This window comes from Papaver somniferum, chromosome 9 (assembly GCF_003573695.1).
Source record: "Papaver somniferum cultivar HN1 chromosome 9, ASM357369v1, whole genome shotgun sequence".
Lineage (NCBI taxonomy): Eukaryota > Viridiplantae > Streptophyta > Magnoliopsida > Ranunculales > Papaveraceae > Papaver > Papaver somniferum.
Window position 1 is genome coordinate 60219636 of NC_039366.1, and position 17466 is coordinate 60237101.

General features: G+C 37.1%; 2 protein-coding genes across 2 annotated transcripts; both read left to right on the top strand.

The window, feature by feature from the left end:
- Positions 1-268: 268 nt before the first annotated feature.
- On the top strand, positions 269-6756 carry LOC113310247 (myosin heavy chain, fast skeletal muscle-like). Its single transcript, XM_026558855.1, has 7 exons — positions 269-594; positions 1227-1421; positions 1516-1638; positions 1754-1960; positions 2201-5872; positions 5963-6099; positions 6239-6756. Exons 1-7 carry the CDS (start codon positions 514-516, stop codon positions 6456-6458), a joined length of 4635 nt encoding a protein of 1544 aa, XP_026414640.1. The 5' UTR covers positions 269-513; the 3' UTR covers positions 6459-6756.
- Positions 6757-6907: 151 nt separating this feature from the next.
- Positions 6908-7937, top strand: LOC113310248 (50S ribosomal protein L18). Its single transcript, XM_026558856.1, has one exon. The coding sequence runs from the start codon at positions 7211-7213 to the stop codon at positions 7724-7726; it is 516 nt and encodes a 171-aa protein (XP_026414641.1). The 5' UTR covers positions 6908-7210; the 3' UTR covers positions 7727-7937.
- Positions 7938-17466: the final 9529 nt, after the last annotated feature.

Consider the following 17466-nt stretch of genomic DNA (forward strand, 5'->3'; position numbering starts at 1 on the left):
CTATTTCAGATATTCAAACACGCTATTAATATAACGATAACAAGAATACCTTATACCAAGATGATTCATGCTACGGAAAAAAAAAGAAAGAAAACTAAGATGGTTTTACCGTCACTTAAAACACGGTTTACATCTTAATTCCGCGTGTAACGGTGTTCCGATGCTTTGGGTTAGTAAATGAGCTTGGTTTTATCAAGATAATTAAACACTTAATAGTACTCTCCTAGAAAAATTAATAAGAGCTGGTCACTTTATAAAATCAATCTGACACACCGAATAAACAAAACAAAAACGCCAAATCAACAAACAAACAATGTTACTTATAACAATGACCACCAGCTAACCCCAAAACTCATAATAACGCTCTTTCTAAAATCTAATTCATTCATTCTTTTTGTGTTTGTGTCATGTGAGTTGGAAGAGGATATGGTCTGTTGTAAACTCTGAAGTTATTGTGTTGTCTGGTGAAGAAGACAATTAAGAATATCAATCGGTTGAATCAGAAGAAACATAATGTTCAGATTGCATAGACATAAGTCTGAGAAATCAGGGGAAAAGATTGATTTCAAGTTCTCTCACTTTAACGCTCTTCAGGTACATAACTGTATTTATTCCCTAATAACATCATATTCTTCCATTGATTTCTTGGATCTCTGCTTATTCATTACAGTAGTTTCAATTTGAAGGAAAAAAAAATACAACCTTTTTTTATTTTGTGTTTTAATAATTGTATCTCGAGTTAATAAATTTGAAGAACAGAGGGAATCGAATTAGCAAAATTTATTCTTTGTTTTGTGGGTTTTTTCTCCATTCGACGAGTATTGTTTGCTGTGAACTCCTTACAGGTGTGTTCTTAAGGAAAAGTAATGATTTTTTTGTTTGTAAAAATTGATATTTTGGTTTTTGGAATGCGAAATTTGGGTACATTGTGGAGTACAAGATTGTATTGCAAAGACCCGTATCCTCATTAACTTGGTTACGAAGAAAAGTTAATTTTCATGTACCATAAGCAACTGATCCCAGCAAACAAAAATTAAATAAAATGTTTTTATAGAATTATTATTATCTAATTACTGTTTTATTGAGGAAGATATTGATGGGTTTTCTTTTGCGCACTTAATTGATGGGTTTTTTAAAAGAAAAAGTGCAGTTTTATTGTGTACTCATGATGATGCCAAAGTATCTGGCTGTTAAAAAGTTCTACTTGCTATGATTTGTGCAAGCAGGTTCCAAAAGGATGGGACAAGATTCTTGTGTCTATGGTGTCAGTGGAAACCGGGAAAACAATTGCCAAGTCAAGTAAAGCTTTAGTAAGGAGTGGGAAATGCCAGTGGGCAGAAACTTTGACAGAGTCCATTTGGGTCGCACTAGACACTTCTAAAGAACTTGAAGAGAGTCTTCTCAAGCTTGTCGTTTCGATGGTAAATTCCACATCATATTGTTGTTTGTTTGTTTACTGAATTTGCTTGTTAATATTTGTTCCGACTCATCAGTTCAACTTCACAACTGTTGTAGGGATCATCCAGATCAGGTATTCTTGGAGAAACAATTGTTAACCTTTCAAACTACACCAGCTCAAAGTCTTCTGTTCCTATTTCATTGCCGTTAAAGAAATGTGATCATGGAACAGTTTTACAAGCAAGTTATCTCAAACTCTTTGTTTAGTTCGCATGTCACTTGATATCTTGAACTGACAACCTAGACAGTAATTCAATTTGATAACGGGTAATTTTCATGTTTAACGTTGTTGCAGTTCAAACTCCAGTGCCTCACTCCAAGGGCAACACTGAGGAAGCCAAAATTACTACCTAACACTTCCAATGTAGATAGTACTAATGAGGAGTACGATGATATGGATAACAAGTCAGATACATCTGATAGTACTTATACTAGGAGTATTGGATCTTCCTCTAGTAACCATTTGGCCAGCAATTCTCATCCAGTGGAATTTGACAGTAGGGTAAGTTGCAGCACTTCATTTTAAGCCTTTATGTAAACTTTTCTTTCTCGTGCCATACTGACCCTATTGCCATTATGCGCCCATGTAACATGTTTTCAAGTATCTTTTCGCCCTCCATTTTGTCAGCTTACCAATATCCTGTGCATATAATTTAGGTTCCTACATCAGTAGTTAGTACATTGATATTTTCATCGTGTACAGTCCATCACATGTAACTAACCACTGCCTTTTCTTGCGCAGAACCCAAGTTTTTCGGCATCAGGGTCACGCCATAGCTCTGACTCAATCGAAGGCTCTTTAGATAGAATTAATTTTTCCCCTAGAAACAACTTAAATGGAGACAATCTGACTGGAGCACACGAATCATTTGGGTCGCCGAGAAACCCAATTTATGGTTCTGGTGCTGTTGATCTTCCCCGATCAAGTAACTCATCGTTCAATTCAAAATCAGGCAGCAATCCTCAAAGTCGGAGACAAGAGTTAGTGCGAAATAGTTCAGATGCCTTAGGCTCATCATCACTGAGAGATGCTGCTTCTCCTAAAGATCTTCTAGAAGCTGCAGAAGATACAATTGAGGAGCTTCTTGCAGAAGCTAGAATGTGGGAAAGAAATGCTCGGAAAGTAATGGTTGATCTAGAGACATTGAGGAAGGAATCTGCTGACCAGTCAAGAAACCATGCGAATTTGGATATGGAGCTTTCAGCAGCAAATGCCGAATGTGATGGTTTAAAGAAAGAGATTCAACAGCTGAAAATAATGATGGAGGAAATGAAAAAAGAATCTATGGCTGGTAATTCTAACTTGCATGCAGATGGTGTAACCGGCATTCAGAAGGAATTGGAAGCTGAGATAAAGTTTCACAAAGAATCCAGTGCTGCAATGTCTCTACAGCTGCAAAAAACTCAAGAATCAAATCTTGAGCTTGTTTCTATTCTTCAGGAGCTCGAGGAGACCGTAGAGAAACAGAAAACTGAGTTGGATTCCCTTTCAGACATCAAAACAAAAGCTGGCGACATGGACAATTCAGGAGTGGAAGAGAGCTCAAATGTACCGATACAGCTGCAAGAATTGGATAGATCACATAAAGAAATGCAAGCTTCAATGAAGCTGCTGGAAGTAAAGCTAGAAGACAAAAATAAGGAACTAGAGATGGAACAGAACCTTCGGAAGAGAAACCTCTTGGATATTGAAGCAGAATCTGCCAAGCTATCGGCAAAAGATAAAGAAATCATTAACTTAGAAGCGAAGATATCTGATTTGCTCAGTGCTCAAGGTTCGCAAGAAATGATGGCATTTGGTGGAGGTAATTCGAATCAAGAGGTTGAGATGTTGAGAGAGAAAGTACAGGAACTAGAGAAGGACTGCAACGAACTTACAGATGAAAACCTGGAACTCTTATACAAGCTAAAGGACTCAAAAAAGGATCTCCAACCTGGTGCTGATTCCATTGCTTCTGAACCTGAAGCTGACTTACTTAGATCACAAGTACATCAGTTAGAACAGGAACTAGAGCAGAAGCATTCTCAGTTTGACGTGGCTGCTGAAAACTTCAAGTCCCAGTTGGTCGGTCTTCAAAGTAAGTGTGCGGATCTGGAAATTCAATTGCAATCTTTCCAAAAGAAAGCTCATGATCTTGATACCCAACTTTCTGAGACTGAACTCAAAGGGAAGGATCATGAACTCGAAATAACTACATTGAAGCAACAATTGCAACAGTATCAAGATGAAGAAGAAAAGGGTGAAATCCCTATTGAAAAGCTTGAATCTCCCAGCTCCACAGAATCAATTGAAATATTCCAAGAGCTATATCAACAGCTTCATCTGGCTTTAGCTCAAGTAAAGAAGCCATGGTGTAATATCTCCTCTAATGTAAGCATCGAATATGAAGATAATATGAACCAGGACCCTAAGTTTGTAGATTTGACATCTCAAAAGGAGCAGGGTGAGGCTATCTTAAATAGAGTCGCTGATCTGAATAAATTGCTCGAAGAAAAGATTAAAGAATACGAAGTTCAATATCAGCATAGTGAAGCCGTACGAGGGCTCAAAGATGCAAGTGTTAATGAGGCTCCAGTGAATCCAGAAGAATACAAAAGTCTAGAGATGGACTTGACAGCTAAAGTAGAGGAGATTGAAACATTAAGACGTTGTCAAACAGAATTAGAAGCTCAGATTTCTAATCTTGAAAAAGAAAAATGTCAATTGGTGGAAAACTTGGAAACTCTTTCAAGAGAAAATAGTATTACATCTAAATGTTTGGATGAAGTACGAAATGATATGATGGTTCTTAGTAGCAGCTTGGATTCCCATGTTGCTGCGAATAAGTTGCTTGAAAAGAATTCACTGGAGCTAGAAAGTGGAAAGCACGAACTAGAGCTTCATTTGTCTGAGCTGGAAGAGGAGAATGTACAATTGTCTGAACGCATATCTGGTTTGGAAGCTCAGTTAAGGTATTTGACAGATGAGAAGGAATCTGGTAGATTGGAGCTAGAGAACTCCAAATCTCTTGCTATGGATCTTAGGACTGAGATTGGAAGGTTGGAGGCTGAAATGGAAACACAAAAGGTCGAACTGAAGCAGAAATTGCACGATATGCAGAAAAGGTGGTCAGAAGCTCAAGAAGAGTGTGAATATCTGAAGAAAGCAAATCCAAAATTACAAGCTACAGCTGAAAGCCTCATTGAAGAATCTAGTACCAATCAGAGATTAAATAGAGAATTGAAAAAGCAGAAACTTGAGTTGCATGAGCGTTGTACAGAATTAGAAGCTGAATTGAGGGAATCTCGAAGAAGTTTCTCTGATTGCTGCCAGAAAGTTGAAATCTTAGAAGCAGCATATGCTGCGATGCATGTGGATATTGCTTCAAAAGAGAAATTCCTGAGTGCAGAATTAGACGCTATTCTTCATGAAAACAAGGAAAATAAAGAGAAACTAATTGTGGAGGATAGATTATTGAATCAGAGGTACTCAGAGAAGGTAGTGGAAGTTGAGAACCTTCAGAGAGAAGTATCACACCTGACCGAGCAGATTGGTGCAACTCATGATGAGAGAGAAAAAATAGCTTCCAATGCAGTACTTGAGGTCTCCAGTTTACGTGTAGAGAAAGCAAAACTTGAGAGTGCTCTTCAAGAAGCCCAAGCTAATGCGAAATTGTCCGAAGAAGAACTTCGTAATCTGCAACTAGAATCTAGAACTAGAGATCAGGAGTTGATCAGCGAGCTTGCTACGTCGAAAAGAAATCAGGAACTGCTGATGGCTGACCATGAAAAAATACAGAGGTCGCTGGATAGCGTCAGGTCTAGCGAAGAAAAATTTAAAAGCGCTGTTATTGAGCTTGAGCGAAAACTTTCAGCGTCTGAGTATGAAACCCAGCAGCAAATGCAAGAGGTTGTTAGTTTGAAGGTCCAATTGGAAAGAATATCACATCTACAGGATGAAGTACTGTCACTGAAAAACACTCTCAATGAAATCATGTTTGAAAAGAGTAAAGTAGAAGCACAGTTGCAGTCATTAACAGGAGATTGTGAAGAACTGAAGGCAGAGAAAAGTTCACTTGTCGAGAAAATATCAAATATGCAGATGAGCGTGATCGAAGCAGAGGGTTGTAAACGTAGCAGGGTAGCCTTAGAAGAAAAACTTCTGCGGTTGGAAGGTGATTTAACAGCTAAAGAAGCTTTATGTTCTCAGGAAGCTGAGTTGAAAAATGAGCTAAGCCGGATTAAAAGGACGAACAGTCAATTGCAGAGAAAGGTACAATGTGCTGAGGAAGAGAGGGAAGAATGCCTAAAGAAAGCCCATGCCCTTGAAGAGGAACTGAAACTAAAGAAAGGTGGGGAACAACGAAGCAGGTCTAGCAGTATGGTTGGATCCGAATCAGATACAGATATCAAGGAAGAGTTGAATATCTTGGAGGTGGGTTTTAGCTGTTTCATTTCAAATTCTATCATTTCCTATGTCATTTTATCTCACTGAGTTTAATTGCTAACACTTACTTTTGTGCAGGGTGATGACAGACATCGTGACAACAATGGGTCGCCTCGAGTTGAAAGCGAAGATCTTCTGTCGAAAATCCAGTCGCTTGAGATCGAACTTGCCGAGGCGTTAGAAGCAAATGAAATGTATAAAGCACAGCTTAAGAAGTAAGTCCAAGTGAAAAAAATTCCTGGCTTCTTTATTGCCTTGTTGTTTATTTGCACTTGGAGCATAGAAGCAGACACCCGTCCTTTGTTCTAAGCTTGTCTTTCCTATAACGTTTGCATATCTCCTTTATCTTTGCAGGCTATTAACTGAAGGACAACAAGGCCACACTAATGCTCCAAAGAGATCGACATCTGAAGTTGTAACCGGAAGGAAGACATCAGTACTGGAAGCTGAGCTAAAAGACATTCGCGAGCGCTACTTCCACATGAGTCTCAGATTTGCTGAGGTAGAAGCCGAGCGTGAGGAGCTAGTGATGAAGCTCAAATCTTTCAAAAGTGGGAAGAGGTGGTTCTCGTGAACTCGAGAGTTTGTTATCAACAACTCTCTTCCTTTGGGTTTCCAAACATAGCAATTAACCAGTATATAGTTAGCTAAGTCTCAATTTACTGTTCACATTTATATTGAAGAGACTAGAAAAATTTACACACGAAGTTGAAGGCAGGTAGAATAAACTCAGTCCACAAAAGAGGCTGGTTGCCTGTAACAATAAAGTAGAGAGAGTCATGAAATATTGGCCTTGTCATGTTGTTTCTTGCTTAGTGCATTATTTAATGTAATTAATTATAGCAATAAAAGTAATATTCAGTTTTGTTCCAGTCGAAATCACAAGTGCTAGTTCTGCCTCCTCAATTAGATGACTATTTTTACAACAAGCTCGAATCACTTGAGCCTAAATCACGATAATGCAGTTCAATGAAAAATAAAATAAAATGAAGACACTGCATTGTAGAGAGTAGAAACAGATACACAGGAGTATATATCTTCGTTTAGGCGTTGGTATTGTTAAGGAAGAGATTTATAAGTTGCAGTTTGAGGCGTTTTGCATACCCTTATCCCGTGATACCACCCCCATTCACATTTATATTGATTAATCTTCTTTTCACTTCTGAACCGGGGATTGTTTGCGCATCCTCTTCTTTATAATATTCCGTGATACCACCCCAAGTCACTCTTTCACAATTCACAGTTCACCGCTGACATAACCACATCCCTCACCTGTTTGAATAATTTCCGCAACGAGATTTTGCTTCTGCTGGTGAATCAGTTGTTATGGATTTGTCTGTTGTGACTGTGCCTTCGGTAGCAAAGTTTAGAAATCTGTCAAGTTTAGTCGGTCCAACTCGTTTAAATCTCTTTCAATGTTGCTCTCCTCTGCGCTTTGGACATTCCTGTTTGAAGTCGGGACTATTGATTCAGGCAAGAGCAAATACTCGCACAGAAAGTCCGAAGGTCCTAAACAGGAGACATCAAAAGAAGTTTAATGGCACGTCTACAAGGCCAAGACTGTCGGTGTTTTGTTCAACTAAGCAGTTGTATGCTATGTTAATTGATGATAAAAACAAAAAATGCTTATTTTATGCGAGCAGTCTTCAAAAGTCTATTCGAGATAATCCTCCCTGCACCACAATTGAAGCTGCACAAAGAGTTGGTGAAGAGCTCGTAAAAGCGTGCATAGATCTCAAGATTAACGAGATATCTTCATACGATCGAAATGGGTTGGCAAGAGGGGAAAGAATGGAGGCATTTGAAATTGCTATTTCCCAGTACGGGTTCTTGCCACGGTAAGTCCTGCTGTTATTAACTAGTCGTGTTCTAGATTCTGGGTTTTGTATGATTGTATCTTGTCTTGTCAGAGTTACATCAGGTATGTACCATTGTGGTGAATTGAAATGAATTTGAGTCTTTCAACTGTTACTAAAGTGAATGATGATTCAACTTCCAAAATCAAAAAAGGGATTTTAATAAAGTGCCACACTTCCAATATGCAGTTTCTGAAAATGCCACCGTTTTTTTCAGAGTTTATTAAATGTCATACTCTTCACTTTTTTCATCCCGTTTTTTTGAGATAACGGTTAACGGCTGTTAGTCTCTGTTAGTGCATACGTGGCATTAAATAACCCGTACAAAATTACATAGAAGCTCCTGAATCAGTTAACAGGTATTGAGTTAATCAGTTATAGAGTAGTGAGTTAACCGGCTATAGAGTTGTGAGTTAACTCGCGACTCGGTGCACGTGAGAAAAACGTGCAAGATTTGCTAACGGTCGGAATACACGTGGGATCAATCTAAGAGAAACAATCTATACTAAAAATGAAAAATGGTATAATATCCTCCAGAACAGGCTTGCAATTGAAGGACTGTCGCTAGGTGTGTTTACAAAACCAACTCCAATTATTGACAAAGCAAATTCAGAAAACAAAAACTGCTTCCAAAATTCTGTGAAATCCGTACACCCCGTAGTAACAAGAAAAAAGAGATTGGGTGCAGAACCTAATCCTTCAAGAGGCCTCGCTGCTTGAAACATTCTAGCATGGCAACACCAATCTTAGCTGGAGACTCGACCATGGTAACCCCAGCTGCCCTCAGGGTCTTGATTTTGTCCTGGGCAGAACCTATCCTTCAAGAGGCCTCCTGACACAATAGCTGCATTTGCAACAACAACAAAATTAGGATGACAAGGCAAATAACAGAGAAACCTCACAGCTTACGTAAGATGCAGAAACAAATGAAACACGATACATGATATGCTCATGCATCTATATCTAACAGGCATACCTCCAGCATGACCCATACGACGACCGGGTGGAGCTGTAAGACCGACAATGAATGCTACTATTGGCTTCTCAGTTCCACTTTCCTGTATCATAGATAACACAAATCAGTTCCACTCAACAACATGACACAATTTATGAATTAAAAAACTGGTCTGAATACTAATTTAGGTCCAAGGGCAAGTTTGCAACCCATAAGATTCTTCTTAATTTCCCTTTTTATACAACAGATACTCCACAAATTTATATTTCAATATACCTTGATTAAAGCAGCAGCATCCTCCTCTGCAGTTCCTTCATCTGCAGCGCCAGCTCAACTCTCAGAACCAACCACTTGGTACCCTTCTCTGCATCACTAGCCACTGCATCATTGCTTCAAGCTCACTCCATAGCAGCACCTCAGTTTCAGCTGCATCACTACTACAAGCCTACAAACAGCTCACTAGACTCTGTCTTCAATCCACCACCAGTCACTCTTCACCAACATCAATTCAATTCCATCTGACCAGCTGCAACAAACCCCAATTCCAACAGCAGCAACCTGTAGCTTATTCTGCTCTTGCATTAGCTTTCTTTGCATCAACAACCAACATCAGCTGCCACCTCCTGCAATCTTGAACTCAAGGAGCAACAACATTTCACCAGCTTTCTTCCCTTGCTTCGCCAGTAGTCGCCAAACCCTTCAGCTTACAGCTCACAGCATCAGAATGGCAGAAGCAGCAGCAACATTGTCTCCCAAATGCATCATCAACTTGTACCACCTGCACTATTTCAGTCTCAAGCCTTCCATTAACTGCCATCATCTGCAACATGCTCTTCTTGAATTCCAGATTCATCTCCTCAGCAACACAAACAAAACCCCAGTCCGAGACAAACCCATTTGAATAGCAGACAACACAAGCCAAGACCAACACTCCATTGCAGTACTGTTGCATCCATTCTACCAACATCACCACACAAACTCAGCTCGAAACGATTCACCAGTTCATACCAACAGCATCAGTTCACCCAGCCAACAATTCATAAACCCATTAGCTCATTCAAATCCTTATAATTCCTAACACATGCATCTAACGGTTCCTGCTGCTCAATAAGACAACCACCCTTCACCAGCACATACTCCATCCCTCTTCCATGTATAGCAAAATCTTCATCTGAGTTCATCATTCTCTCTTGTTTCAGTTCAATCCCAAGCCAAAACCCATTATTTCTCATCCTCCATCCATCCAATTTTCACTCAGTTCGAACCCTTGGGCTTCACATAACCTAATTCTGCCAATTCATCAACAGCAGGCTCATCTTCTCCATATTCTCATCAAATTCAGATGCCAACATAACCCATCTCTCCAATTCCTTGTAAACTTGGAATCTCAGTTCAATTTCTTCAACAGCAGAATCAGATTCAATTATCTTTTTGAACTCAAAACCGTGTTTTAATCCAAGCCCCATGTCTAACATGTTGTGTTGTTCTCAAACTCAATCCTGTAACAACCCCATCTGCCTCCTTCATCGATCTATAACAGCAGCAGAGAGACATGCGTAAGAGGAGAAAGAATTGGGGAAGAAATGGATCCCTTCTTCTCGACCCCTAATTCAACCCATTAAATAACCCTTTACTCAGACACTAAACCTAAGCAAAATCCAGCTGAAAACTGACTCAAACCCTAATTTCTTCCACTAGAGAACAGAGCGGACAGAGAGAAAGAGAAAAAACTAGAAGAAAAATGAAGCGATACAAACTGTTTTCAATCCCACGAAGGATAAACTAGTCATTTAGCCTGTGCTACGTGTAATAATCTCGTGCACGACATCTTGAGCCGTCCATATAAGACACGTGTAAGTAATCTTGACAAAGTCAAAAAAATTTGACCAATCATGTGGGTCCAAGGCGTTAGTGCTTACGGTTGTGGCATTAAATAAACTCTGAAAAAAAACGGTGGCAGTTTCTTGAATAGGGATTTGCAAGTGTGGAATTTTGTTAAAATTCCCATCAAAAAATTCAGATGTACAAATATGCCCAACTGTTAATTTTTAATTGCTCGGCACTCGAAGTCGACTCCTTGGAAACTGAATTTTGATGAAAACTATAATACACCTTTTGCAACATCCAATGGGTTGCGAATATCTAAATTCCCATTCCGCGAGAAATAAGGCTAAAACCTGTGAAAGGTTTGGTGCATCTTTTGGATTTTGATTCTCACAAGAAATCTGTTTTTGTAGTTTTACTTTACTCAGATTCCTTTTTCCTGTGTTATGTGAACGGTGAGATTATGATCTGTTGTGGTGGTGCTTCACGTGGCAACCCAGGCCAAGTTGGTTCTGGTGTTACTTTTCGAGATTCAAATTCGTCAGTTCTTGGCATTCTTTGTGTTGGTCTTGGCTGGCAGACCAATTATTTTGCGGAGGTTTCTGCGGTTATTTATGGTGCCATGGTTGCCAAAAGGTGGAATATTACAAATCTATGTGTTAGGTCGGACTCTATGAGTTGCATCCTAGCTCTTCAGAAGAGTGAATTACCGTGGCAGCTGATGCAGAAGTGGAAGATGACGAGAAGTTTCTATACAAATATACGCTATGTACATAGCTACGGGGAAGTTAATTTTTCAGCAGACACTTCTGCCAATCAAGCATGTTTGTTGGCTGAAGATGTTTATGAGTTTTATGAGGGTAGACCAGGCTTTATTCTTTCTGTAGAATGGCCTGGAGAGGTTTATTTTCGTTTCAAATAGGTTTTATTGGCGTGTAGCCTAACGGCTAGGCACTAATATGACCTCGTCCATGTACATTTCCGCTTTTTTCTTTTAATTTATTGTTGACCGAGTAAAAAAAAAAGTGAACGGATTCTGAAGTTAACAGGAATTGTTTGTTGAAAATCTAACTTCAGTAAGCCTGCACATATTGCCGCACTCAGTTCTCCATTTACACCCTAAGTGAAGTGCTAACATGACACTTTATTTGGTCACTAATCCCAATATCCTTGTTCGCTTCATTCTAGCTGTTGCATGTGCATTTCGCTGGTGGAGTAAATTAGGTTATTGTTTTACATCTTTAACATTTAGTCCAAAATCCTATCCAAATATACTAGTTAGTCCTGACCTATTCAATTAGGTACAAATTAGTCCTTTTTTATGGAAAGTATATAAATAACCTTCCTGATTTACAATTAAATCCAAATATTTATAGTTTAGTCCAAAGTGCCTCATGATGATGTCATCAGTTTTAATTAACATAAAAAAAAATTAAAAACAATTTATCTTTGGAATCATTTGTCCAAAATTCACAAATTTTATATATTCGGAAAGCTCTTTCCGAGAGCTACAAAAAGAGTACCCATATGACTATATAATTTTTGTTTTTATTTTTTTTTTAATTTACACTGGTGTAGATTTAAATACACATCTGCAAAAATCCAGAAAATCCAATATCAATGATAGCCAGACTATAATAGCCGTATCCGCAAAGGTTAGTTTATCAGTCAACCTATATTGAGGAAAAACGATAAAACATAAGAAATTGCGGGTTGAAAAAGAAGGGATTAACCTTTCACCAACAACCATATAAGAAACAAAGCAAGAAAACAATCAAAGTAATAAAGTTAGTCATGACTTAAAGAGACACAATCTATTTGGGTCTACAGAACAGGTCGCGCATAGAGAATACCAGCGTACAAGTATGTACAATCTACAACAAAAAACAAAGTAGCGCATTTATTCAAACAAAACAATCCCTGCATTCATCACAGAAAATTTCAGTGAAGAAAATATGCACACATCTACCAAAATATGACTGAACGCTCACCATGGTTCGGAATAGTATACACAACCTTCTCCGACATGATTCATACCCTACATATTACAAACACATAAATAAAAATTATATACGTTGTACATTAAAGTGTACATGCTATATAAACAAAAACATATACTACTGTACAGACATGTACACCTCTACAAAAATCCTAGCAAATCCAACGTCCATACAACTAAACATGACATACATCCATGAGAATGAACAATGGTGTACAACTATGTACTATCTATAGAAGTCCAGAAAAAGGATACTACACTTAAAAATAAAAATCTATGCAGTTGCAGCATAAGCTTATCAAGTCAATCTGTGCAGCATAAGCCTTTCTACATTGCATCAGTAGGCATCTATGCATCATAATTCATAAGCTTATCAAGTCAATATTTTTACCATATGCACAAATTTATACACCCAAGTTACTTATGCAAGAATAAGCTTATGAAGTCATTTTTTTCACATGTGCACCAGATTGTATACCCTGGTTATAGTTTATGTGAACCTGCTCGCTCTATGCTACATTGGTATTCAAGCATTCCAATCTTCCTAGATAGTACACACTATAAAAATCTAGAGTAGTTGAAAGTAATGGATGATATACCTCTTTGGTACTGAACTGAATGAAAGTGAAACCTCGTGGCTCTCCTCGCTTTGGACCACGAGTGTGCCATAAAAACTTCTCTCACTCGATCCTTCCTTCCATAAGGAGAAAACATCTTGATCAAGACCGACCTATAGTTAGGAATACAAATTCAGCGACTATTAGTACTAGAATAAGGGAGGGAGGGAGTGATACATACTCGGTTATTCTTTGATCAAGATTACTGATGCATAGCCTTCTTTCAATGGACAGAAATGAAGACTGCAATTTAACGAACACCAGCTGCTACACATTTCTAAGCAAGTCTTTACCGCCCAATTAAACTGTAACAAAGACAGCAAGTAAGTGAATGCAGAAAGTATCCAAAATACAACAATAGATAGAATGACGATCAAAGAAGAGATTGCAGTCGCCGACATTAGTAGGCTATTATACATTATCGTTTTGATTTCATGGCTGCAAACTAGCAAGCCAAGCCAACCTCTTGTATTTCATAAGATCATTTTCACATTTTTCATTTAACCCACTTGATCATTACAATATCTTATAGATTGTTTTAAAAGATCAATCTTTGTTAAAATAAATCTCCCATGGATTACTCTAGCTAGGGAAGATGCATCGACCTCAAAGTCAGATTTTTGATCATAATCATAGCATTTGTACAACTATGTACACGACATGTGTATAACTATATACACATTAACAATCAACATGTATACAATTATGTACACATTGAGATACCCCTACAACTATCACATGCCAACCAATAATAAAAGTCACACTTGGCGGAATAGAAAACTAACCTTGTAGCTAACTCCGTCCGTGAAGTATCATTGATCCTCCACGAGTCAAGATAGCTTCTAGTCTTTGCATATGTGGCATGTCTTCCCTAAAGTCAGATCACATATTTTGCTTTCGCAGCGTTTCCTCAAGGCGCCACAAGGTCTCTCTTTCTTTCCTCAACATCTAAGAATATCCAGGATCAGACTTTAAAACTTGTTTAGCAGTGGTCCAGGAAGTAAGAAAAATCTTCCCACCTGCACTCACTTGATCACTTGCTTCTGCAGTTAACTTAAGTCATCATCCAACAAAGCTTGGATATTGAGGCGCACAACCCTGGAAATTTCAACGACATTTTTAAGTCTAATAACAAAATAAAGATAGAATTTAAGGCCAAGCTACATGATAAAAAGAATTATTGACCTATTTAAAAGCGTAAAGAAATTCAAAATATTTGGCAAATTGGCCACCTCTTGGATGAGATAAAATTAATAAAAACATCACTTAAGCTTCATCATAAGTACACTAAATAAATGAGTCTTAAACAAGTCACTAACCACAAATTTTAATCGTGACTGTCCAATTAAAGAATTCAAAGCAAACTTTGATGTAAGACAATATAAGCGAACATGTATCTACCCACAAAAATCAATCATCTTTACCCACAAAACATGCATATATTATTGAGATAACAACTATGTACACACCTATAAAAAAATTAAAAAGTCCATCCATATCCAAAATGTTAATCTAAAAAAGAAGCAAGAAAATCGAAAATGTTAATGTGTACAACTATTTACACATTGATAATAAACAAGTGTACAACTATGTACACATTAAACTATCTGCACATAATAATCAAATATGCACGTGTACAATTATGTACACATTTAAAATAAACATGTGTACAATAATGTACACATTTGAATTACTGTCGTTACGCTTTGCTATACTATTTGAACTTTGAAATATGGTGATCAACTACTCAGATAACTAAGAAATTGCAGACTACTTCAATAAAAAATCTAAAAAATACAACATCCACCAATGTGCGGCATCTACAAATTGAACGCGATACTAATGAGGGGGCATATCAAAAATATCAAATATGAAAAGTCATACATGAAGTACATATGACAAAGAGAGATAAAAGTGTGGAGAGAAAATTCACAACTAAGTCAAATTCACAAGAAGATCCAGTAACACCAATGTAAAATGTAACCTATACAGTTTCACAATAGAAAGAACAACTTTGCAGCTTTGTAAATCTTGATTTAGTTCCTTTAAAGCCAAAACTATGCAGCAAACTAACAAAAACTTATCATTGACTCAATGAAATTGTAAATATGGATGGATAATTGAGACTACCAAAATCAAAAAATAATCTCAATAAACTTATCATTGCAATCACAAACAAAAAATACTAGACCATTATATTCATCTTATCATTCAAAATAGCTAGAACGGAGTTTATCTCCACCAAATAGTATTGTCTGTGTTAGCAAAGTTAGTACAAAAACAAAAATCAACAAAACAATATCTATGACTAGCAAGTATCAAGCTAGATTAAGCTAAAACCAATTTATTAAGATATCAAAAGGTAGATGTCAACAAAAATTCAAATTCAAATTCCAATTAAATTTATTTTGGGAACTCCATAGTACGTACTGACTTCAACATATCTATCACTAGCACATACAAATGGAGATGAACCAAAAACCAAGTCGTTCGCCAATATTATCCACTATCTGAACATGCCTAAATTAAATACACCGAGCAAGAAAATCTACTGCTGAGCATCAAAATGAGCCGTTTCTTTTATGAACCCTCTCATCTTTAAAAAAAAAAAGCAAGTTAGGCTACCGTTACTGACATGTCTGCCCCAGTCGGACAACACATAATGGATATTTTCTAGCTCAAAATTACATCATATCAAATCCAGGGTAGCTGTTTCGCATGAAAATGACTTAAACAACCCCTCCCAAACGGAACTCACAATGATTATATTAGTTCATTTTAACGAGTAATACCAAATTCATGCGCGACCAACAATTGAATACAATATATAAACTTGTATCTACCACAGTAGCCTTATATATAAAAAAAATTGAGATCAACGGTTAGACGCTGACCTGTTGTACTACAGATCCTCTTAGCAATGAGATTGAGATCAACCTGAAACCAAACGACGATGCAAGTGCGCTAAAGATCGTATCCCATTCCTCAAATATCACTTCCAACTACTGATCCCAAGTTGCTCTACATATATTAATGTTAGAGTCCAACTTCATAACAGTCAGTTACTAAAACATATAAGCGACAAAAAATACAATTCTTATACTAACATCAGTATCTAACATGAGACAGAAAAATCATACAAAAATCCAGTTCATCAATTAGAAGGTAAGCATGCGTAGTATGCATTGCCTGGCCACATACAAATTCTATAAAATCCATTTTTCTAAGAAATATACACTACTCACCTATTCCAAGTAATGCACTACAAAGAGGTCGTCACTAACAACATGGTCAAAACCACTACACACAAATTCTAACTAGCTTCTTTACCACAAATAGACACAAAAAAAGAAAAAAGAAAAAAAATCTAGTGTATGCTTCAACTTAATTCACCAAATTATTGTAATCCAAGCTTAAATAATAAAGATGGTTTTACTTTTCTGCTCAATTAATTCGTATGCCATCTTTCTGATTATTCAAAAAGAGATATCATCATTTTAGGTTACACACATTTGCCTACAACAATAAATTGAAATTAATTGCAGTCATATTAGATACTAAATCAAAAGGAGACATCATCGTTTTAAACAAAATTAATTTAGCAAAAAAAAGTTTAGATGATTATAGATCCAATTTCTTATCATTAGGCGAATAAAAACTCCGACTGAAATCAGAGTAAATAGGTTTTTCAACCCCATAAAAATTCTTAAATCGATTGGCGATCAAATTAAATGATAACTTATCTTTCAAATCACTTTCAATGATGAAATCTTCAAAATAGTTTGCTCAAATTCATCGATTTCCTCTCAATTTCAAGTTAATCTTCAAGAAAAGAAACTGATGACGACGACTTTGGCTTTTCAAGATCAATCGAGTGTTTGTTTCATAATTATATTTCGGTTAGAAGATTGAACTTTCACTGGAACGATGAGATTGGGTTTTCTGATTTTTTTTTTCTTCGGTTGGGGAGCAGTTTCCACGAATTGAAAATGAAGAAACTGGAACAAGATTAATCGAGTGTTTGTTTTAGTTGACGGATATTTTTGTCATGAAAAAAAATAGCTTTGGACTGAATCGTTTATAAAAGGACTAACTCGTACCAAATTTGGTAAATTTGGATCTCCTAGAACTAGGCTTGAGAGAGCTGGACTAAAGAGTCTACAACCCAACAACTATGGGATTAAATGTTAATTTCTACTTTTAACTACTAGTTTATTGTTTTAGATGTTGAACATTTTAACTAAGTGGAATAAATGGGTTGGAAGACCATGCTGGATGGTTGCGAAAAGATATAATCTGATACTCATTTTATTTCAATGGAACATGAATAG

What these genes read in the sequence shown, in the direction of transcription:
- LOC113310247 (XM_026558855.1), top strand. Translation starts at nt 514, where the DNA reads ATGTTCAGATTGCATAGACATAAGTCTGAGAAATCAGGGGAAAAGATT. An exon ending in ATCATGGAACAGTTTTACAA is followed by an intron (nt 1,639 to 1,753) that starts GCAAGTTATCTC and finishes ACGTTGTTGCAG; the next exon opens with TTCAAACTCCAGTGCCTCAC. An exon ending in TATAAAGCACAGCTTAAGAA is followed by an intron (nt 6,100 to 6,238) that starts GTAAGTCCAAGT and finishes TTATCTTTGCAG; the next exon opens with GCTATTAACTGAAGGACAAC.
- LOC113310248 (XM_026558856.1), top strand. Translation starts at nt 7,211, where the DNA reads ATGGATTTGTCTGTTGTGACTGTGCCTTCGGTAGCAAAGTTTAGAAAT.